General features: G+C 37.7%; 1 protein-coding gene across 3 annotated transcripts; it reads right to left on the bottom strand.

Moving 5' to 3' along the window:
* Positions 1-288: 288 nt before the first annotated feature.
* Positions 289-17,005, bottom strand: slc26a1 (solute carrier family 26 member 1). 3 transcript variants are annotated; one of them, XM_067484896.1, is made up of 8 exons: positions 16,869-17,005; positions 6,309-6,783; positions 5,894-6,079; positions 5,293-5,539; positions 4,845-5,076; positions 4,419-4,602; positions 3,694-3,981; positions 289-3,506 (listed from the first exon to the last, which is right to left on the bottom strand). In XM_067484896.1, exons 2-8 carry the CDS (start codon positions 6,714-6,716, stop codon positions 2,925-2,927), a joined length of 2,127 nt encoding a protein of 708 aa, XP_067340997.1. In that variant the 5' UTR covers positions 6,717-6,783; positions 16,869-17,005; the 3' UTR covers positions 289-2,924. The 3 variants fall into 3 exon arrangements, with proteins under 3 accessions (XP_067340997.1, XP_067340996.1, XP_067340998.1); XM_067484895.1 differs by lacking the exon at positions 16,869-17,005 and adding an exon at positions 9,159-9,316; XM_067484897.1 differs by lacking the exon at positions 16,869-17,005 and adding an exon at positions 9,200-9,312.
* Between the last annotated feature and the right edge of the window lie 7,677 nt (positions 17,006-24,682).

The following is a 24,682-nucleotide window of genomic DNA, read 5'->3' as shown; positions in this document are numbered from 1 at the left end:
ACCTGGTTGCTGCTGAGTTCTTCAAATGTCATTTAAATTACTCTGCCTCTCCCTGTGGTTGTGGACATACTATGATAATTAAGATAGAAGATTACATAATACTTTTGGATGGGGTGCCTGAGACAGTAAGGGTGAAAAGAATAATTTCTCTCACATTTGATGTATTTTTATCATAATATTACTGCAGATTAAAAGTTTGTTTTACTTAGTAGGATTAGTAATTAATCAATGTTTCTTAATGCCTATTACTATTGGCAAATGAAAACACACAAGCTTTTTGCTAAAAATGTATTAGTTTAATTCAAGTATTCAACATTAAGGCAGTGTTTGTATATAAATGTTGAATTCCAACACTGTGTAAAGTTTCACATCAGGATTCAAGTTAAATTATTACATTGAAATCACTGTTGACAAAAATAAGTGCATGAGAATGTGAGGATTTTTAAAATTCACAAACAGTATTTCCATCTTAATACAATGGCACTTTTTAACATGAACATGCTGACATGAAAGTATTCTGCATTCTCACAAGTATTCTCACAAAAGCTCAGATTCTGCATGTCACAATAGATTTGATTTCACAAACCAGTAGAAATGGAGCATTTTAAGATGAGCTTATTTATTGTTCCCGAGCGGAAATTGGTCTTCGGACCAACTACTGCACACAGCTGCACACAAGGTGCAAACAAAATAAAACAATCTAACAGAACAAAATGGAAAACAATGAAAAATAAAACCAGATGTGCAAAGAAGGCAATGTTGGAAATGTTTAGTTCAAAGCCTAATTAACTGAAACAAGTTAATTTTAATGGTTCCACTATTAGTCATTATAACAACTAGAAACTGGTGATAATAAAACTAACTACAGCATGTCAGGAAACAATTTTAACTAGTATTGAGCTCACTGTTAGTGTTGCAGGTGAAAATAATTTCTGAAGTTTAAGAGAAAGGAGAGCTTCAGGCAATAGGCTTCGCTGGTTTTACTGGTTCCATAGCATCAGCCTGATATGGTAGACTCTCATACTTACAAAATAAAATATGTGATAGGTTCTCTGCTGTGTGCTTGTCACATCTCAGTCTTCTCACATATAGAATATATATATATATATATAAAAAATACTATTTACTTGCTGTTTTTACCAAGTTGTAAACTCTTTCTAAACAGACAGTGAGGGTGCCAGGCGGCTCCAGTACTGAATGTGATGATGCCATCAAGCAACATAGCAGATTATCAGCATGATCTCAGCACCCACAGTATGTCTCTGTGGTTAGATTATAGGCTTGCCCACTTGTCAGAAAAAGATTGTGGTCCCTCACCACGCTGGGATCAACCATGCTCTATTTTGTTTTCTTTACATCTACAATGACTATAAATTCAGCAGACTTAATAAAATAATGTTTTCTGTACCTGTGGATTACCGCTGCACATATTGGCTCTACAATCAGCTTAGGTCCTAAATCTCCACTGTCATGAGTTTGTGATTCAGTTTGCTCTCCATTTCTTCTCCAGAGTGGTAAGCGGTTTTCTTTTAGCAACAGCAAAGAGTTTTGTTGAGAACTTAGGACTCTGAACTTAAGAGCCTGAACAGATTCAGTAACACTAGCAGTTAACACAAATCGTGGGGCATCATAAAGCTGCTCTTGTTCGATGAACAAGGAACAGGGCAAGAGTACAAGTGTGTTTTAATGATGCTGGTTTGAAGCCAAGGCTCTCTCAATGTGAGATTGAGGCTTTTCTTTCTGGAACACATGTGCACTTCTTTAAGTCGCTAATATTTATTTCAATGTAATATTTGACATCTGGGGAGTCGCTCAATCTTTGTGTCTTAACTCGGGAGTCCTGGATCAGAGCCATTATGGATCTTGCCAAGGGTATTAATGTATTTTTGATGTGGTGACCTAATAAGTAGAAGCTAACCTGAAAATTAGAGACAATACCTCTATTACTAACAACATTCAACCACAGTAAGTGTGACATAAACCACTAAACTTGAAAGCATGTGCTCACAGTTATTGATGTATATTAGAGTACTTGCTCATTTCCTGAAATTGCAGAAACTTTGGATCATGGGCAGTCCTGAAAAGTGACTACATTTGCGATGGTCTATTATCTGTCTATTACAGATGAAACAAATTTCAATCCAAGCAAAAAATCAATGGTAAAATTGGGTCTAATTAATGCACAGTTTTAAACAACCATAACCTCAATTTTGATTGGTTCTGAATTTCAAGCAGAAATATGCAGGGCCTAAGGGTGTAACAAACCTCCCCTTTTTTTCTGTAACACGTTGATATTATGGCTCCTATTGTTCTAATGTGGGAGTAAACATATATGAATAGTATTTATATTTTCTCTGTGTTCTCACTGTGACACAGAACACAGATTGCAGAGCTTGGTGATAAACCACATGCTGTACACACCTTTGGTAGGCGTGCGTCTGAGAAATATAAGAGGGCGTTTCTAACCTCTGATAGTAAAAAATTCCATGCCACAAATTGTTTTCTTGCTAGTCATACTAAAAATTAATCCAGTGTACTCAAGGAAAACTTACTTTACATAATGATAGAATCAACTACTTGGACAGGTTAGGTAGGAATGGGGTAGGAGGAGACCACTGCAGTTTAAGTACGTATAATAGGAGTGGACTGAGCGGGGTCTTGAAAGGCACTGTGTGCATTGGATCCTGGGGTTTATCCTGATCATAGGACTGACTACTTAGTGGTCAAAATGACTTATAAATACTGTATATTCTACATAAATGGGTGCTCAGGGTAGTGCCATGTTTTCTTGTACAAATCCTCCCAAAACGCAACATCTGAACTACCTAATGCAGTATTGCTACAGATAGAAGCATGACATTTTCAAATGTACTTTGTTGGTTCACAAAATAAAGGACAAATGATCCCTTTATTCTCCAGCTGCTCTACACCATAGAGTCTTCTGGACTGCTGTCTGCTGATGCATGCATACTAATTGCATGAAGGACTGCACCATGAACTGTATGAAACAGCAGGTTGCTCATGTCTTTACCATTCTTCCCAAAAAACTGTCCCTTTTGAAGGGTGTCAATGACAGAGGTGTTACAGCTGGCAAGGAGCACATTTACCCCAATCTCTTTATATTCCTTGACCAGCCCTTTGAATGCAGCCATGCCTGCTGAGTCTATAAAAGGTATGGCAGAGCAGTCTAAAACTATTGTATGGAAATCCAATTCTCTTTGGACGAGTCCTATAGCAACTTCTCCATTGTTTTTATCACCATTTGCCTTGGCCTGCCTCAAGGACGTCTCTTTGGCTTGCTTCTCTGCCTTTTTCCTCATAGACATCTCCAGGAATGGTTCAACTCCAACAGCTTTGTGGAGGGATTTGAGGAATGAGTCCTTGTTGGCGTAGTACAGAGGTGCTTGGAAGCGTAAGACCTGAACTCGAGGTGTCAACGTCAGATTTTTGTACTCGTCCACATCCTCATAAATATCAGAGTTATTGGCTCGGCCCAGAAGAGAGACCTGACATTAGAAATTATATTAGATGACACGAGATTACTAAAGGTCACTATAGTCCTTTGCAAAACATTTTGGATCAACAAGTCAATATTGTGAAAGTTTTGGTTTGCAAAATTCAGTTTCAATATTCTTCTCATGCTGCAATTAGTAGTTAAAAAAAACACTGATTGACATCAAGTAATTGACTCACCTTAGGCTTATGAGTCTTAAAGATTATACAGATCATGGAAAAGACAATTCCAATGAGTAGGCCAAGTTCTACACTGATCAAAGCTGTGGCTGACATGGTGACCAGCCAAACGACAGCATCATTCTTGCTGGATTGCCACTTAGCTGGGATGTCCTTGAACTTCCTCAGTGCTCCCCGAAGGCTGACAATGATGATACAGGCAAGAACACACTTCTGGAGAGCATGGAAGAACGGTGCGAAGAACAGAAGGACAAGAAGAACAACCAAGGCACTGACCAGACTCGATACCTGATAGAGAAGTGGACAAATACTAATACTAGTGCAAATACAAATAAAAGAGAGGTTTTATGGTAAACACTTTTCACAGTGTGTTTATGCAGCTCTGAATCCTGGGGCTGTAGATATGACCTTAACAAAAACTCCAGTGAAATTCCTATTCCCCAAGCAGTACAGCTGAATGTCCAAAAGTTGCGTTAAACTTTGCACTAATTGTAAAATCCCTTGGGCAGTTCACCACCTAAGTCATCCTTTTTTGGAAAGATAAAAGTAGTGAGAATGTTTTTTTCCAGACCACTATAAGCATAAATCTCCAGAAACCCCATAGCATAAAAAATTATTTTGCAAATTTCAAGCGTCACATTAATGTTGAAGCATTTAATCTGCTTAAATAGCCAAACTAAAATAATTGCACCAATTTGCCCATATTCCAAAGGTTTTAATTTTACCTGTGTCTTGCAGCCAGTAGAATCCTTCACCATGGTTTTTGCCAGTGCTGCACTGGTGGTGAAACAGTGGAAGAAGGAGGGGATGATGTTACAGAAGCCGATGGCTAGCATCTCCTGGTTTGGACGAACTGTGTAGCCATTTTTCTTAGCAAACATCTCAGACAGCGACACAGTGAAGGCAAAGCTGAAAAATAAAAATAAACATTGTTGACCAAAGGTGGCTGTTATTTAACTATTTTGCAACTATTTCAGACCTAATGACATTTTAAATTTACTGTAGGGTTGTATCCTAATTATTAACATCCAAGAATCAGCCAATAAAAGTGTAAATATATAATTAATTAATTCTTTCCAGAATAAATCATTATTGATCGATTACAATATTTATTGCAAGGCAAACATTGTGTTAATTGGATTGTACATTACCTAATGACAGCCAGAGGAATGGCATCCAGTGCCACACGTGACATCAGACTAAAGGCGGGGACCTGAGGAGGGATGAACCCTGTGGGAATGTGACCAGAAACACTGGAGCCATAATGACTGTTCAGCTCCCCGAAATGGCTGGCCAGTGTAGCTCCTGCCACTACCACCAGCTCAGTTGGCAGAGGGATCTTCAGTCTATCCTTGTAGCGCTCCTGAATCTCCTTACCTGCCACTACAATTCAAAATACATAATGTTGTTTTATATAGAAAAAATATTGTATTGCTGTTTCATCACCAGTGTTGATTTGATGGATATCAAAACTCAATTTTTTGCTGTTTTATGCTATTGAAAATTTATGGAGCAGAGAAAAAAAGAAGCAGAGAAAATAATAAATTAAATAAAAATAATTACTATTCTAGAGATTTTATGCAAATATAAATTCTTTACCTAATATGGAGATACAGATGGCACTAGTGATGAGGTCACACATGTTGGTCTTGTGAATGTTGTAAAAAATGTTGATCCAAGTGATGATGACTGTGCCATAGCCCTGGTGCCGGGGAATCTTTATACCCAACAGGTATTTGGCCTGCACGGTCAGAATGGTGAAAGAGGCTCCGGTGGCAAAACCATCGAGCATCGGAGCAGAAAGGTAAACAGAGACGAAGCCTAGTTGAAACAGTGCCATCATGACCTGGTCGATGGATTAGAAATTGAAGAGGAGGGAGGGACAGATGATCGTTGGGGAAGAAACAGAAAAGAGACATAGAAAATAAAAAAACATGGAAAATGAGATTTCAAAATCTAAATATGGTTCAACATGGCCCAGGGTTTACAGTCTAGCAACTATGTGAAATTAGATTCAGCCCAATGTGTTCTAAACAAAAATATTAACATTAGCAAGCTGACATCCTTGTGCGTGCCGTGGGTACTAATGAACTGAGAACATACTAAAAAATAACTTCATAGACTGTAATTCCTATAAATTGTTTTAGAACATAGAGTAGAAATTTGGGACAGAAAAATCACAAAACAACTGTTCATTTACCTGGTAAACACCAGCCAGAAATGTAAGAGCAGCAGCGATGCTGATGGCATAGCACTCCTTCTCACACTGTAGACCCATTAGCTCCACACTGTGCACGTGACCAGCTGTGACGTTAGTGCTCATTGAACCATTTAACACATCCTCACTAAGATCAAAACCAGCCAGAAACATTTCCTTATCTACCACCTGCACCAAAAACAAATTATAATTACATCAATATAACCTACGAAATACAGAATTTAAAAGACTGTATAAAATACATCTGTGTTTATCTTGTTTTCCTATTTTTAAATGACAACCCTCAGTGTTTTTAAATTTAACTGACCCCTCTCTAGTGACCAGCACAGAAGCTGATTATTTACCATAAAAATTCATTGTAAAATGATAATTGCTTGTCATTTGTATTCCTAATTACCTGTCCAACCATAAGGCTCATTAGGCTGAAGATTCCCACAGAAACATGCCTGGACGTCCCCATGAGGAAGTAGATGATGTTGGCATAAAATGATGTATATAAGCCATAAATAGGCTCCACCCCTGCCAGCAGGCAGTAGGCTATGGCTTGTGGTACCAAGATGATGCCAATAATCATCCCCGACATCACATCGCCACAGATGTACTCTCTGACCTTGTATTTAGGCAGCCAGTGCACCACAGGGAAGACCCCAGTCAGGGTAGATCGAACTCTGGGTATCGAGCAGGTCGCACTCTGCCTCAACTTGGATTTGAGGAGGGAAAGTTTTGGCTCTTGCTTGTGAACCCGTCGTTCCAAAAGAAGTGGTGGGGCTGTTGTGATTTCTGTGACTTTGTTGACCTTCTCCATGGTCTTAGGGAGCAAGAGGAAGCAGCTGGGTCAGTGAAAGTAGGTGGAAGGTCGATCAGCTGTGCTCCTAAGAAATCATCAAAAAAAATAAAACACCGGAAAGACAGAAAAGACAAAAGGTTTAACTGGTGAATATACGTGCAGATTATTTCAGTCTGTAGATAAAATTTAAAGCTTCATTTTTTGCCATTTTCTGGGGCACCATGTGCAATTTGTTTAGGCAAAGAAAAACCACATTTCTTAATAATTTCTTCTTTCATTTTTAAACACTAATGTTTTCGACCTGTCCATGTTAGTCTTTGCTGCCAGGGATGCACTGACCAACTTGATTTTCATACTAATTTCCAAGTTCTAATACAACTAAACATATGATCCCTAATGTCCTCAACCAACTACCCTATTTATGCACAACTTGGTAGTATTAAATAGAGGAAGGAAGGAGGTTGGACATTTAAATGAAACAGGCTGTTGTAGCATAATTTGGCATAATCTCATGTCATAGTTAACATGTAGCACATGCACATAAAAATTTTAAATAATGATATTTCTAATCAAGGTCATGATCCAAATTGAGAGAAACAATGTGTGCATGCTCTAAAATTACAACTTTAGAATACTGAAATAAAATTGAATTAAGTGGTTAATTGTTTTCGTCATCATTTTTCTGCAAGTTAAACTTAAGTGCATGTATCCTACGTTTACAAAAGAATTTCACTGTGTTTTAAATTCAGTGTTTTCCAGAAAAATGCTGAATGAAAATTTTCAATTTAAACCCATAACGCACATCATCCATTGAAAGCAAGTGGTGAACACACTGTGATGACACTCAAAGGTGAATCTTGTGATTGTCGTGTTGCAAGAGCCCTTACTCACAAAACAAGTTGCTCTCTGTAGCTGCTTAGATAAGCAAACTCACCATAAAACATTTGAAATTATGTATTATCCGCTTCTGCCATCACAACAGCACTGGAATGTGTTTTGAGTTAGACTTCCTGTGCAGCCTGGCAACTCTCACAGACTGATGTAAAAGTTCAATAGGGACTATTTTTTTATCTTTACTTAGAAAAGATTTACTGTTTTGCATGACGTATAAGATCATATCTGGACTATTAGTTAATTTATGTTTTATCTTTTTTTTGTGTTGTTTGCCATTTTATTCACTATTTGTAACCAATTTTTAAATGATAGGAGAAAAGAACTTATAAAATTAAATCTTCTAAAAACACAGCAGGAACCCAAGAAAAACCTTCTAACTTCAAATGGGACAAAAGTTGAACAAAACCAGACTAGGTGTTAAACTCTGCAGGTGTATCCCTGAGAACTTGGAAACTAAATATAATATAATTTATTCGTCAAGCCTGAACAGCACTGAAAACAATTGATTGAAGCTGTTTCTGTAAACCATTTCAGAATTCTCTGCCTTTAATCTTGAAAAGTCCCCCACCAATACTTAGAAAGGTTTCCTTTGGGGGGGCAGCCTGCCTCTCATGTATAGTCTTAATCCTTTGTAGTCATGTTCAAAGTAGACAGCACACTGAAACTGCAGGGAACATTTTATATCTCTTTAAATCAAATCGCCTTTGTTAGTTAATTGTATGTTCTGTCAGTCAAACGTGGCAATGGATGTCCTTTAAAAAAATATTATAGACATATATTTAAGACAAGTGATGAGTTCATGACCAAAATCTGCCTTTAAAAGGTTCACACTGGTTGACATGCTGAATCTGCAAAAAAACAGTAGTTACTAAACTACTGTCCCCAGTGGAATCTGGGTTTCAAAACACATTAAAAAAATACAACAGAACATAAAGATGAAAGTCTGCCACTTTACCACTTCACAACCATGAAATTTGCAAGAGTCAACAAGATCCACTTCTGACTTAGTTTGCTTTTTAGCTGATGTTGATTTAGAGAACAGATGGTTTTGCAAAGATGTAAATCATTGTCAAACCTGCAGAGCCAGTCAAGTGACAGCCTTCAAAAGTTTTGACATTAAAGATAATCATCAAAAACATTGAGGGTTGGGAACAGAGGCTACGGTTATGATGTCCTGCTCAGCAGGCTGAGCTTCATTATTGCTAAGGTAAAGTTGAGCTGATTAATACTGAATCGTGTTTAAAACAAAATGCTTCGGTTTTGAAGAGCACACTCGGGAGCAGTCATCGAAGAAGTTCTTACATGGACGAAAGAACTTGCTGTACTTTACTCTAAAATATATCATTTATATCACATTTATATCACCTTATTTGCTGTATCCTTCCACCTGCATCATCACTGTCATCAGCTGCACTCAAAAAAGAAAATCCATTCTGCACCAAATAAACTTCCTAATTCTTTTCCAAAATTTCAGGCAGAATACAACCAACTTTGAAAGTTTCAAATATAATTTTATGGACAAGTTGAATTTTTTTTCCAGTCAATAAAGTGTGATTGTGACCTTACCTGTAGAGTGACTGGGACAAACACAACTGCAACTCTCGTACCTGAGTCAGCTCTCTGTTGCCTTAATGCCTTCAAATTATCTGCCTCTCTCTTTCTCTTACTCTCCCTATGTCTCTGGCTCTCTCTGTCAGTCAGACAACTGTACTGTAGATGTGAGTGTGATTGCAGCTGGATAAATACTGCCCTTTGCACATGCTTGCAGACTCTCATTGGCTTGACCACTAGCTATGGGTGGGACTTGTCATGTTTTGCATTCACGTGTGTGTGTTTCTGAGTGTGGGTGTGTGTTAAGTGGAGTTAATTATATTAAAGCAAACATGGTGGCAATTAGAAAATTATATTGTGACAAAATATACAGTATGAAACCATGTTAAAAGTACTTAATAATGAAACTTTACATTTACATAATGACAATTATTTATTTCATTTTTAGTTTTAGATTTATTTTCTTTTTCCTGAAAGTCCTACAGCAGGTACCTACCACCTTCTCACTCTGGCAGGGGGTGGCACCTGGGGAGGCAATTCAGATTTTGGGGGTGGTCAGGGCAACCCCAGGCCTCTTCCCACCCTCTGGCTCCACCCCTGGTGGGAGCTTAATGCTGTGGGGCTGTGTTTTGGGTGAATGGGATGATGTAGGTAATGAAGTAAGGAATGATGAAGATAATGTTACTTTTATATTTTGTCATTGTTTTGGAAGCAATTTCACAATTTGGGTTATGGTCATTTCCAGGAAAAAGTTAAGGGTTTATTTTGAGTTCATAAAAGTACTAATTTACACCTTGGACAAAATAAATGCACTATATTGCCAAAAGTATTCGCTCACCCATCCAAATAAATGAATTCAGGTGCACAAAGCAAGGTCCATAAAGACATGGATGAGTGAGTTTGATGTGGAAGAACTTGACTGGCCTGCACAGAGTCGTGACATCAACCCCATAGAACACCTTTGGGATGAATTAGAGCGAAGACTGCGAGCACTGTGTATTATGTATTTCATAAACACACTCCTAAACCTCGAGGAAACCTTCCCAGAATAGTTGAAGCTGTTATAGCTTCTGGGCCGACGTCATATTAAACCCTATGGATTAAGAATGTGATGTCACTAAAGTTTATATGGGTATAAAGGCAGGTGAGAGAATACTTTTGGCAATATAGTGTATTTTGTCCTTTCGGCTTATCCCGTGAGTTCAGGGTCACCACAGCAGATCCTTCTCCGCATGTTGGTTTGGCACAGTTTTTTTTTTTTTTACGCCTGATGCCTTCCTGACGCAACCCTCGCCAAATTCTACCGGGCTTGGACCAGCACTACACAGCTAGGGAGGGGAAGGGGCTGTTAGGGGTCCAGTGTCTTGCCCAGAGACACTTCAACATATAGCCAGGGCCGGGGATCAAACCACTGACCCTGTGGTCCATGGATGACTGCCTTTACCAATTGAGCTACAGCCGCCCTGGAGAAAATAAATGTATAAGTTCAAAATAACAGTGTGTGTTATATTTAGTACATAAACATTTAAAGTGAAACCAAACTTGGGTTCCAGTCTCCAGCTCCAGGTCCAGTATAACCCATGGAGCATCAATAGTTTTACTTTGGTTAGTTTTTCTCTTTAGGTAGTTTTAGTTTTTAGCACTGTAACTGATCAATTTGCATAGAAACGACCCCTTAAAACAAACCAACACAGGGCCTAGTCTGTGTTTTCATGGGTGTTATAAATATAACATGACTGATAGAAGACACGGGAGACAAATAATGAGCCCGTAGCTTTGGGACTTGAGCTCAAAGCTATGAAAGAACAGCTTGTGAAAAGAAAGCTCGAGCACAACTACCTTACATTTGTGTTGAACACTCACACCAAACATTAACAACGTTTTCTTTCAATGCAGGGAAACACAGCATCTGAGTAACTCCTGGACATGTCAGGAATCACACTGAGGACTGAACCAAAAAATTTTATTTATTTGTCAACCCTGATAAATAGAGCAGCACTGAAAACAATTGCTTAAAGCCGTTTCAAATCAGCGTTCTCAACTTTAAATCATGTGACATACAAGTACCCCACTAATACTTAAGAAGGTTTCCTTTGAGAAGACAGCCCGTCCTTCAGTTACTGTCATGTTTAAGTATAAAGAGGTGAACATATCTAATATTTCAAAATTCCACATAAATTTTAATCATACTGTAGCTTTAAAACATGTAAGATGTTCAGTATTAAAAAAAACTACACCAGTTTTGCTAAAAATCCAATGCATTGCATATAAAAGTCATGTATCTCAGTTTTGTATTGAATTTGGCATATTTGACTGCAATGATAATGATGACAAAGAAAAATAATGAACTACAGGTGTACTGTTTTGTAGTATTGGTTAGCACAATTTACTGTATGCTGTCGACCCACAGGCAAGAACAGTTGCCTTCTAAACTCCCAAAGCTAAGACTACACTCTGTAGAAGAATTTAAATGTAATATACAACTGGTTGTATAATCTCTTGACAACCAAAGAAACGTCGTTCAGTTTAAAGAACAGCAGTGGCCATTATTTATAGTTTTTACACTTTATTCAGAATTGCAAACCTTCTATTTTTGTTGGGACTTTACAGGAGATGAGTAGTTTCAGTAATCACTTTTATTACACTGTTATTCCAGTGACCACTCACTCATTCACTCATCCACTCACTCACAGACCACAACTGTAAACAATTTTGGTTATAGTTCTTTCTATTATAAATCTTTCTCTATATGTGGACCTGTCACTGGCGACCTGTCCAGGTTTTCCCTATCTTTTACTCTATGGGCTGCAGTGCACGTGTGACCCTTAACAAAATTAATTGATTAATTAAATTAAAATGTGAAATTTCAAATAATGTGAAGGATTTCATCATCTATGATACACAATATCATATATATTAGATTCTTCAAAATCTCAAGGGGGGTGATTAAGCTCATTTCAGTTTCCTATTTTTACGGCAGTAGTCTACTAGAAATCCACTGAAACAACAACACCTGCCTTGAATGTCACAACAATAACAATAATTTCTTCAACAACTGTTCACATTTAAGCAGGAGTCTGACCTGAAATTATTATTTGAAATTCACAACATTACCTACCAGTACTAAGGTTTTCTTAACCTAGAGTGGAGTCATACTGGAGTACATTATATTAACAAGTGGTTCTAATGTTTTGTCCCCCCTCATTCATTTTAAATAGAGTGGCCAAAACTTTAGAATCACCTCTTATTATAATGCACTCCAGTATGATTTGTCCACCCAGTATGAGCCCAATAGCAAACACATTGTAGAGTTAGTACCTTTCTGAGAGTTTCAACTTAACAAATGAGAAAATATAAACTTGTAACAGTAGAATTCAAAACACGGTTGCTGTATTGGATTCTATTAGATTGTACAGCTATACCTAATAAAGTGGGCAGGTGGAAGTTTCTTTCTGCTCTTACTCTCCAAACCAAAAATCTGCACAGCCTTATGTTTGTCTTTAAAGAAACCTGTCTAAAATAAAGCACGGAGCCCAGTGAAGTAGAAAGGGTGTGTTAGTTGTGGAGGGTCACAGGTAGTGTGATAGTGAATGTTAGCATCTTCAAAACACAACCAATGAATTATCCAAACACTGTTCACCTGAATATAAACAGTAGTTACAAAATAGCAAACACTATTATAATATACCACTGTATACCACAATATCATAAGTGAAGGAGCAAAGAGGGATTTTACAAAGTATTATTAATTTTATTATTAAATTATTGAAATATGATGCATTAATTCACTTGTATGCTTCTTACTGCAGTGACCTTTCTTGCAAAACTGTATTTCATTTTTTCCAAACTATATTGCTGAATGAACCAGGGTTTTAGGCTCTTCTAAGTTTAAACATAGATATGATATGATATGAAGTTATGAAGTTTAAAACGATATGAAGTGTAAACAGTGTAGCTACATAAAATATTTATCACAGGAACAAATATATTTCTCTCACAACACTGAACCTTTACTGCTAAATTTAAACAAATTACAAACCCTTTTACCACTTTATTTCGAGCAAATGAAATGTGTTATTCATACCATACAGCATAGCAAAGCCCTAACATTTATTAAAAAAGTCCTGATCATGTCAGGATGAAAGGTTTTCTACACACTAAAGTTATGTCACCTGGTGCTCGGATTGGTCCTCCTGATCCTGGGGATACTGCTGACCTCAAGACCTTCCTAAAAGACACTGTCCACCAGCCTTCATGCTGTTTGACCAAGGCACAACACACAAACTTCTTCCTCAGATTACTCTATCATTCATGCTGTGAGGAGAATCTGGTGGGTCCAAGAAGCTTCCTCAAGTCACTCAGATCTCTTGTAAAACATTTAAGATTCAGTGTTACTTGCACAGTGCATTACGGTACAACTGCAGATAAATTTAAACACTAATGCGTGACAATCATTACAAATGACAAGAACAAACCCAAAATGAAACAATAATTTATAATCCAATCAAGTCACCACTCATGTGACATGTCATCTGTAATTCCTGAATCTAAAATTTATGGGATACTATGTACTATTACTGTATACTATTGTATCTTCATCTCCACGTGAACCCGCTACTAACATTTACATTCATAAATCTCTATAAGAACCCGTCCCCTTTTTGTACCTCTGAAAAGGTGTTTTAAGCATGTTTACTTTACCATTTATATGCTGCAGCAGCCACAGTGAACATGATCTAAATACATGTGGATTTTTAAGCAATGCTTTTATTATTAATAATTTTATGTTATGCACAAAGGTGTTTCTAGCAGTTGAAAAGATCAGCAGCTAAGTCAAGATTTTGGTTCTAGTCTTTATTTTGCAGGGAAGAAGAGATTCACTGACTGATGAGATTGTACCTGCAAACCTTACCTGCACATAATAAAAGCAAACCTTCAATTATCTTCAAATTGTACAGAATATAGTCAAATATAACATAACTTCATGCAAGTTGTTGCCACATTGTGATGTGTGACGTACGTGACAACAGTGGCCATAGTGCTTGCTTTATTATTACTTCCCTAGGTTTATTAGGGTCTATTTAGGTGTAAATACTTTACTAGCCTTTTATATTTTCTGTATTCAGGTATCATACTTTCCAAGCCCACATCTGAACAATTATGATTACATAACTATCATAATTACTTAACAAATGCTTTCTACTTCATTGGACTAAGAATGTCATTAGACAAAGATTCTCCTCTAAAGAAATACATAAAATGCATGGATGTAGAGTTTGGTGGGTTTATGCAAAATATAAAATAAACTAATGTAATGTGAAAAGAAACAGACAAAAAGGCCATGTTTGCTTGGAGGTTGAAGATGGTTCCAGAGCACTAAAAAGATAGAAGATTTGTGTATATCTAGATAGTGACACCATAACCACCATGTTGGCTTTGCATTTTAAATGAAACAATCAAGAAGTGCCTAAAGTGTAGACTGTCAACTTCATTTTGAGGGTTTGGTCAAAAATATTGAATAAACTAAGAATTAAAGGCATCTGATTTCTTTTTATTATGACATAATCTTTTTAATATCTAGCTTCTTTTAGCAGTCAGCAATGGCCTGAAGGTGTCATAAGGCCACACTTGTTTTTGGGTTGTTTTGCCTTCAGATTTGACTTTAGTAAGTAAAATGTGGCTTAACTGGGTTCAGATGAGGTCTTGGGTTAATTTCACAATTTGCTATAGGTTATTGTCTACCTGAAGCATTTGGCTCAAAGATCTGTTGTTTTTTTTCTTTTTTGGAGAATAATCAGTAGACTATGGTGACAACATGGACCAGTGTTTACAGAGATCAACATGTAGGTGTGGGGCGAGGGTCAGTCAAGATAGTGTGACAGACCCTGAGTGTTGATGAGACAAAGGACTCTCCCATGCTTTACAGGGAAATTTGAACTTATTCAATCCTCCAAAGTTGTCTTCTGTTCAACAAATGAAAAGCATGCTACAGAACAAATATGGAAAATCTATGACCATATATCTTTTGGACTGTGGCTTCCACAACAAATGTCCGTGGTATGGTGGCTGAATTTTTTCTTATTATCTTAGGCAAACCTTTAACAGCAGCATTTAACAGCACATTTAACAGCACCAGTGCTGAAAGATTTTGAAATCTCCATTGTCAGCTGTTACTAAAGAAAATGCCTCATAGGGTCAATAGACATGTAACTCTAGGAAGCTGACCAGTCAGAGCTGACTGGGCTCTTCGGGGAGGGAGGGACAAAGAGGCCCAAACTAGAATGGACCATTTCAGTAAGAGTAAAAAGAGGTACCTGAAAATAATGTGCTTTATAAAATTAACAGAGAACATTTCTATAAACTCTTGAAATTAATTCATGAACCTCTAAATAAGCATTGTGTCTTTTTTATTAGGGGTTTAGTGTTAATAGTTATTCAGCTAATCTTGCCACTTCTAGCCACTTATTTAAAAAGTCTGCAGCTTTCAGATCATTTTAAATTACCACAAGAAAGACACAAGCTAGCGTCTTCTTGTGCCAGTCCCAAGTCTGGATAAACGCAGAGGGTTGTGTCAGAATGGGCATCCGACGTAAAACACATGCCAAATTAAACAAGCCATGACTTTCACACCGAAAATGACTCCCATACCGGATCAGTCGGGGCCCGGGTTAACAATCGACCGCCACACATGCTGTTGACCTACAGGTTACCGGTGGAAATTGGACTACTGTTGGTCGAAGTCGAAGAAGGAGAGGAGGAAGGTGTGTTCGTAAGCAGAGAGAGATGGATGTAGTGAGAGAGGACATGAAGTTAGTTGGTGTCAGAGAAGAGGATGCAGAGGACAGGGTTAGATGGAGAAGGGAACAGCCGAAAGAAAAAGAAGTGCTACCAAAGGTAAGCCACACATTTTAAATTTTTTGTGCTTTATAGATAATAAAAGAGAACAATATCGGATAAGTATTGACAAAACAAATTCTGTAGTTCAAAATATCCGCAGGTGCTCTGATACTTTCTGGCTGGCATGGGCGAGGTTGTGGGACATGGTTATTGTTTACATGGTGGGCAGAGGCGTTCAGTATCCTGTATGTATAAATGTATGTCTGTATTATTTTAAACTCACAAAATTCTTACAAATTGAACCAACTATATTGAATCACTGATCCAATAAAACATTATTTTATTTTAAAAACAGTATAAAATGAGGCTCAAACAAAAACATTGTCCAAAGTATTTTGATTAAGGCTTAAAATCTGTATCCAACAGCCGAAAATTCAGCTAAATGCGATTATTGTCTGAGACCATAGTAGATGTGAGTGTGGGTTGGGGGGTGTGTCCCAGTGTGGGTTACATACACTAAACTGAATGGCATTGTTGTCAGTGTTGGTGTAAATCTTCCTTCAATACACTGAGTCACTGTTAAGACTGGAGTCGGTTTTGCAGATAGAAATTACAACAATGTATAGTATACAATGAGTTTTGTCTCTGTGTGTTTTAAAATGATAATATTAATGCACAAAAAGATTGGATTGCCACTTTTTGGGGGGTTTGTGCCTTATCTCGTACCAGCTGAGTGGATTACTACCCCTTTAAATCCACCGGCAGCATCCATCTGTCTGCATGTCTGCTTCACTGTCTACAAGCTTCATTGCCTGTCCATGATGTTTTTTAGATACAGCTTGTTTGTATTTCCAGTTAAAAAAAAACATAAAATGAGGGAGGACTCACCCGGAGAGATGGAGCATGAATGTAACCTGGAGGCAGCGTTAGCCATACCTCCCTGACTGGTGCCTTCGCATCCACCATCAGTCTGCTTTCCTTTATAGTATGATCTACTCTGCTGCTCAATGACTGCATTGGTCATCTTCCTGTTTCCTTTTGCAAAGCATGATGGGAGAGGGACTCCCATTTCATTCATGTCTGTTGACTGGAGCTCAACTGAGAGGGAGGGGAGAGAGCAGAAGAGATGGCGGGAGAACGAGAGGGAGGAGGGACTGTTGGCAGTGGAGGATGGATACCATGGTTACTAAGCTCCTAGTAACCATAGTAATCTATTGTTAAAAACAATGTTCTGCTTTGCACATCTCTACATGAGGCACAAGATTCACAGTCACTTCAAATTAGCTATATTTGGACATTTTCCCTGTCATCACTACTTTTCAGCAAATGTGAAAAAAATATATATAAATCGACGCACAGTTGCCTGAGAAAAACAAATTAGATTCATTTGTCCAAGTTAACTTTATTATTGTACAGTTGCTGGCAAACCAATGAGGTTCTGAAAAACATGTTTTGGTTTGAACTCGGACACACAGCTGCGATAATCCACAGCACCAAAAGCAATTTATTTGGATTCACAGTGCAAAAATGCAATGCACAGTGCAATTGGTATAATGTTCTCTAAAGAGTCTTACTTTTAGTCTTAGAATATTTTTATAAATACAAGCCCTAATATTATTATTTTTATTATTTTTTGCACGTGCACAGCTTTAGCATAAATAAGACAAGTCAAATGGACCATGGTATTAGTGGAGTCTCAGGCAATTATTGTATTCACCAGAAGTAAGGGAGTTCTTACCAATCCCACCACACAGCAAGAAGGTACTGAATTGTACCTGCCAGCCCTTTGTGTGATCTTTGCATGTTGTTCCTGTGGCTGTGTGGTAAAAGCATTTCAAGATAATGGATGGAGAGCAAAGATGGATATCCATCCATCTATTATCTGCAACCACCTACCATGTTCAGGGTCATCAGGGGCTGGAGCCTTTCCCAGTTGTCGCTGGGGAAGAGGAGGGGTACTTTCTGGACAGGTCTCTAATCTGTCTCAAGGTCAACACAGAGAGACAAGCAGAGACAGACAACTATTCACACTTCCATTCACACTTATGAGCAATTTAGAGATACAGTATCAATTAACCTAACAAGAATGTCTCTGGACTGTGGGAGGCGAGCAGAGTACCCAGAGGAAACTCACAAAAGAGGAGGAAGAATATGCAAACGACACACAGAAAGACTCCAGCTGTGAGTCGGTAGCGCTAGACACTCCACTATAGATGGATTTTCACTCTGGAAACTCATGTTTGTGTTAACTGTCTCTTTATTGACACACACACACCAAGGTTGGGTCAATTTATGAACAGCTTTGGATCTGGAACTAGAAACTAAAGAACTAGAAAACAGCAACTCTTAGTTGAGCCATTGCACACGTTTAAGTTTAGAATTGATGATGTGGGTGTCAATTCAAAACAGAACATGAGCTAGAGGTGTTTTTGGGACAAAGTTGAGGGTGATTTGATAAACACAAATTGTGTATTACTGTATTTTCTTTTAACAACTTCCATAGTCTTCATAGACTTCCGCTTTCCTTCTGTGAAAAAACAAGATTACAAGATTTCAGATCTAGGAGGAAACAATGTACATGTTTAGGTTCAGAACTGATCTGTACACCAAACGGCATGAAAGACAGGAGGATTTGAAAGTGCCTGACGTTACAATTAACATGAATAAATGACAGCAGATGCATTAAAAGTTAAGATAAGTTCAAAGCTAAGGTGAGAACAGAAAAGATAAGGAAAGATTCTGCATGTTGGAGGTGTTTAACAGGAATAGTAGAGGATCCTTTTCACCCACATGTATCATCTGTAAACCAACTTTATATCGGTTCGGAATTCATTCATAGAACTTCAATGTGGGGGTGTAAAGAGAGGTCAAGATCTCACAGTAACTGAAGTTATGCTTTAATTTAAATTAATTATTGACAAAAGACAACGCAGAGCTGGTTAGTAGGAAAAGTCGAGGCTTCTTTGGTCGTAAAATGTAATTTCTAACTTTTAATATACAATACTGTGTTGGGGTTATACACTTCTACTTTTTCCCCATAGAATTTTAATTTCCCAGAACTCTATAAGTTCTAATCCTTATTATATTAATGACTTTAATGTGTAAAAGCATTCACTGTGGGGATAAACAAAGACATAGCATTTTACTTTCCATTTCCCCTCAGTGTAGTGTATATTTTCAACACTTTCATTAACTGTCATAGTGTCTTTTCTACACAAAGCAGCTCTTTCCATGATCATATCCCCCTGTACACTAGCTGTTCACATTTAAACACCACACAGACAATGTTGGTGAAAAGCTGGTTTTCCAACTGTCGATTAGGAATTAGTGGTCAAAGAGCTAAAGTGAGGAAGGACCAGACAGCACACTAAATTCAAACAAATGTTTAAATTGCATCATGTTGTTAAATCAACTTTCTGCTGATACATACGCTATGATTATATAGTGTCTGATGTCTATGAAATAGGTTTGCATTTGGCAGGTTTGGCATACGTCATATTTATATGTACTTTTTGAACAGGTCTCTTTACTGTAACTTCATGACCTTCTATTTACGTCTTTCTTAAATCTTCAGCCTTCTCTGAACACAGGTAGGACACCTGATCACCATGACATGACAGAATTTCTCAGGCATTGGAAAGAACATCAACAAATGAAGTTTTTTTTAGGGGGACCATCCTCCACTCATTAACTCATATGTTAAACCAGTGTAAATCAGTCACCTGTTGCTGGAAAAGTAAATGTTTAAGAAAGTAATACATGGAAGAAGTCATGCACATGAAGTGCTTCCTGTGAAGGTGATGTTCACTCTAATTACCTCTAAGACAGTTAGATAGTTATAAAAGGGCAATATGTTGGCTCCGCAGAACAAATCAGAGATGTGTTCTCACCCTGAGAACTATTGGTCCTTTAAACTATTCTTGTCTTTTTTAGAACCCATAGATATGCAAGAGTATGCAGCCTGATCCAGTGTAATGATCCAGGAAGATGGAGTATAATTATTTCAAAACAAATTCGGCATGAATTAATTTATATGCTTTAGTTTAACACCAACAACACAAAATATGTATTGTTGTTTGCATCTCAAGCTGAAAAAAAAAAAACTAAACACTCAAATAGATATTTGGTTCATTGATTGCATTTGTGCTTGCTATATTTACATGGCTTAAAAACTAAGTCTCTGAATGTTTGCTGTAGATGTTCATGCTGTGTTGCACTGTGCAATGGAGTTGCAAGACACACTTGGAGTTTGGACTCTTTTAGTCTATTTTTATGTGGGTAACCTTTTATGGCTTAAATAGTAACTTGATTTTTTGGGGGATTTGTAAATAAAAAAAGGAATTAAACCTGTGAGAAGTAATTTAAGCCAAGTTCATTACAATTTGCATTTAGCACTTGGTAGAATATTTCACACAGTTAAAATAATTCCAATGAAAACACTTTGACCTGTCTGTATTAATAACTTTGCTAATAGCTATGTTCTGTTAAGGTGTCCAGTAAACCATGACAGTGAACCAGATGGATAATTAATGTTAGTTTCACTGTGTTTCTGAAAAACTGGGTGACAGGGTTAATTTGTCACTACGATTTTGTCACTATGGACAAAATAGCTGATCATATGTGTGTGTGTGTGTGTGTTTTCATGTGTGTTTTGTTTGCGTGTGTATGTGTGTGTGTGTGTGTGTGCATGTGCGTGCGTGTGTATGTGTGTGTGTCAGTTGTGGGCACATTGGGATACAAACAGGACTGAAGATAGGTTAGGGATTGTGTCAGACTATAGGAAGCTTCTAATACAATTAAGGCAGTGTGATTAGTCTGATTAATGGATGGTGCCTGATCTTTTCCTTTTACAGGCTGCAGTAGTGCACATTTGGGATTTGTTTAGCTAATCATTAAAATACTCTGACTCAGCACAAGAGCATAACAACCTTTTACCTTTAATGGTTGTTACTTTTTACACTGGTAGGAATCTACTGGTACATATTGACCATTTGATGTTATAAATAGAAATTGTTACTATACTTCACTGTTATGAAAATACATAAAGTTAGCATTTCTCATGGTGAACAAACAGTTTATATAATGTCCTAAAAGATGTCCACACACACATTTTCCTGAACACTTCTGGAGGAAGGAAATAGCAGAAATTCAAAATTGCTGCCAGTGTTGCTGCTACATCTAGTGGTAGTTTGTTAACATTACAGCAGGTTAGGGTGAAGCGTCTCCTTGCAGTCATGGGATGCCTGGTATTGAAATTTCTTATTTTATATTTTATTTTATTTTAAGAATGGATGCACAACACAAATGTGATACTGATGCTTTCTTGAAAGTGTTCAAAAGACATGTTTCAGTTTTAAAATGAAGTTGTTTTGATATCTATATCCCGATAACTTCCCCAAGTCTAATAAAGCACAGCCCCTTCTTAAAGCTTTTCTATAGGAACCATCTGTGACTGTCTCCCACAAAGTGGATGAGACTGCCCTGAATGTTGCTAGACTCAAGGTTACTGCTTTGATGTTGAGACTGACCTCTTACATTCACGTGGAGGGAGATAAATAATAAATCTCCTGGAAGGCATTATTGAAAAAAATCACACTTCAAATCCTGGAACAAATTATTTTTTCAATGGATGTATTTGTTGGAAAAGCGGATTAAGCTGGATTCACACAGGAACTAAAAACATCTGTGCTTGTGACTTACCTGACTGCTGTTGGCAGCCCATAGAAGGATACAACACTGAATCTGTGTATCATAGGGTTAAAAACATTTTTATGTTAACTTTGGATTAACCTCAGAGCCCATATGATTTTTGAAAACCCAGGTCCAGCTCTGGCTCTGCTTCGCTATGATACAAAGTCATGAGATCATTGTGGCTGACCTTCATGGCTTTTGACAGAGTGTAATCCTGGAGAGATTGTGTTGGAGTCAGTGAGTTTTGAGAGGGCTCACAGAATAATGAATTCTTCCACTGGATTTTCCCCGATTGGTTAATAGCCAGCAGACTGAAGCCCAGTGCAAATCAACCAGGCAAATCAACCCAAATATTGTTTTAGGAGGGAACAATTGGGGATAATTGTGTTTGCTGTTACCAAGTAGGCTCCCTGGTGAGGGGCTTTGGGTATAATTCCTGCCTGCCACCACCAAATATAATGAACGGCTTGTTAAAAAGTGTTTCGGATCCACACAGAATAATATTAGTTTGAGCTTGATGCTCATGTTATCTTACTGAAGACAGCAGCAACAACACACAGCCCATGTTATGATGTGTTAACCTCCTTTAGAAAAATGGTTACCCACCTGCCTAAAATGGAGAAAATATATTTTAATAAAAAGAGATATGAGTATTCACCATATTTGGTAAAACAGTTGTAGACTATCACTATATATAAGTAAATGTTTTTATTTTCTAAATCAAACTATATTTTCTAAAGTCGGTGATGAACATTCATGAACATTCTTTAGTTGTTGTGTTTGTGGGTCAACTGTCTCTCTTAATTAGAAGCAGTGAAAAAATCTTAAAAAGCCAGTTGCAGCACATCTAGACTCCCTATCTTGCCTGCTGGCCTGTTTGCATTGCACCCGACCCTGATTCCTGTCGCTGCAGATGGTGGGCCCACTCCTCTGGGACCACTTGCCTTGTGTTACCCCAAACAACACAGCTCCAAGGAACACAAACTTGATGGAGGGCATCAAGTTACGGTGGTGAATCTTAGAGGGACTCTCGGGCTATGATCGAAACCTCATGTGAAAGAATAAGATCCTGAATAAAATCCTGAAATTAATTTCCTCCATTGAGCAACTGGGCTCATCCTTGGAGATAGGGTTCGGAACTCAGACATATTGTATGGAGGGAGCTTGGAGTAGAGCCGCTGCTCCTTGGCATTGAAAGGGGCCAGCTGACGTGTTTCAGGCATCTCATAAGAATGCGTCCTTGGTGCCTCCCCGTGGTAGATACAGAACATAGATGCTTAGCTCGTGTTTAATTTTTTCTATGACACATCAAAAATAGATTTCCATAAAATAAATGACCTATCCAAGATAATTTTACAATCCATAAAAGTGTTTAATTGGTTAAATATAGCTTCACCTGCACCTTCACCTTCCCCGGAGGCCCTGCTAGCATTTATTAGGTCCATTTTGTTCACATTAAAGGGTCAAACGTCAAATGTAACTGCTCCCAGATTAGCTGGAGGAGCAGTGATGTAATTGGCTGATATGTGGATTCCCCCTCCCACCCACAAACACACACACACAGAGGAGAAAAGTCCCCAAAAAACTTTGGATTTGTATTGTATCCATAGGATGAGAGCTACAAATTCATCATGAAAAATTGTACGTGCTTGAAAGGGGGACATGAGGCGCACAAAAATATTCCCACAAAATAAAACTGCATTCACATTGTAAATCACAAAATGTACATAAAAATAGTTAAACATGTGAATTTTTTACTTCCCCACCAAAGATTCCCCAAAGATTTGTGTGTGAGAGAGGATTGTATCCAAAGAATGAGATCCACAAATGCACAACTCAAGTTCCACAAATTAGCAATCATGTTTTGTACCAAAGAGCACACAGAAAGGGTTCAGGGATAAATCAGTCCTGTATTTTTAATCAAAAGCTGCTTTACCAACATGCCACTGATGGAATGAAGGAATTTGCAGTCGACTTGCCACTTTTCATATATTTAAAATATTGGAGACACCAATTGCTGTCAAACTCTCCGTTTATTTATCATATTCTTACAATTAAATTTTAAACATGAAACACAGGCCACAATGGATATTAGGAGTTGTCACAAAGTAACAATACATTCATTTAGCACTTCATCTTGCTGGACTTTGAGGCTGTGCATAAAATATTAATATCATATTTTATGAACTGTTGTTTACTGGGGCAATGATACAGAAAAAATGAAATGCAGATAGTGATGACAGAAAGTAGGCAGGTGAGCTATAGTTTCACACATCTCCTTAATGTATTGTGATGGAAAGAGAGTTCAGCTGTAAACAGTGATTTGAATGCTGAGGGGGAGATAAAACTGTTTCATACAGGGGTTTTTTTCACCTTTGATTCAAATGAAATGTGAGTCGGTCACTAGTGCTGCCAAACGCACAAAAAAAAATAAAAAATATCATGATAACTTCCCAGTGCCAATCTGCTTTTATTTATTTATAAATGGTCACGCTTCATTCACAGGTTTCCCAAGAGTCACAGCTCTCACTGTACACAAAACCATGGAAATCAGGAAAAAGAGATTTTTCTCAGGTGTTGCTGGAAACCAAATGCCATCTAAAAGTAGATTGCATTAGATGTTAGATTTTCTCTCACCACATGGGCGTAAATACAACTCTGAAAACATCTGCAGATTATCAAATAACTTAGACCAATGTGTTCCAGTTTTTGGCTGTGATTGGGGTACAGATCATATTCAAACACCCCCACATCAGCCAGTAAAAGTAACACAAAGTAACACTTCCATGGCTGAACCTGTATATGGGCCTATGGTTTTGCCTGGGGTTAACCCACAGTTAGGTGTCATCTTCCAAAAGAACCTATAAATCACTGGAAACCACAGCAGAGAAAATTTATTTATTACCATGTACAGCAATTGCAATGCTTCATAACACTTTAAATCAACAGATAAGGACAAATAATATCTTCTACATGTTTCTCCCTTTTTGTTTGTTAGCTTTAGCTACAGT

Source organism: Channa argus, chromosome 18 (genome assembly GCF_033026475.1).
Source record: "Channa argus isolate prfri chromosome 18, Channa argus male v1.0, whole genome shotgun sequence".
Lineage (NCBI taxonomy): Eukaryota > Metazoa > Chordata > Actinopteri > Anabantiformes > Channidae > Channa > Channa argus.
Note: the sequence above shows the minus strand (reverse complement) of the source record. Positions and strands in the feature narration are given on the sequence as shown.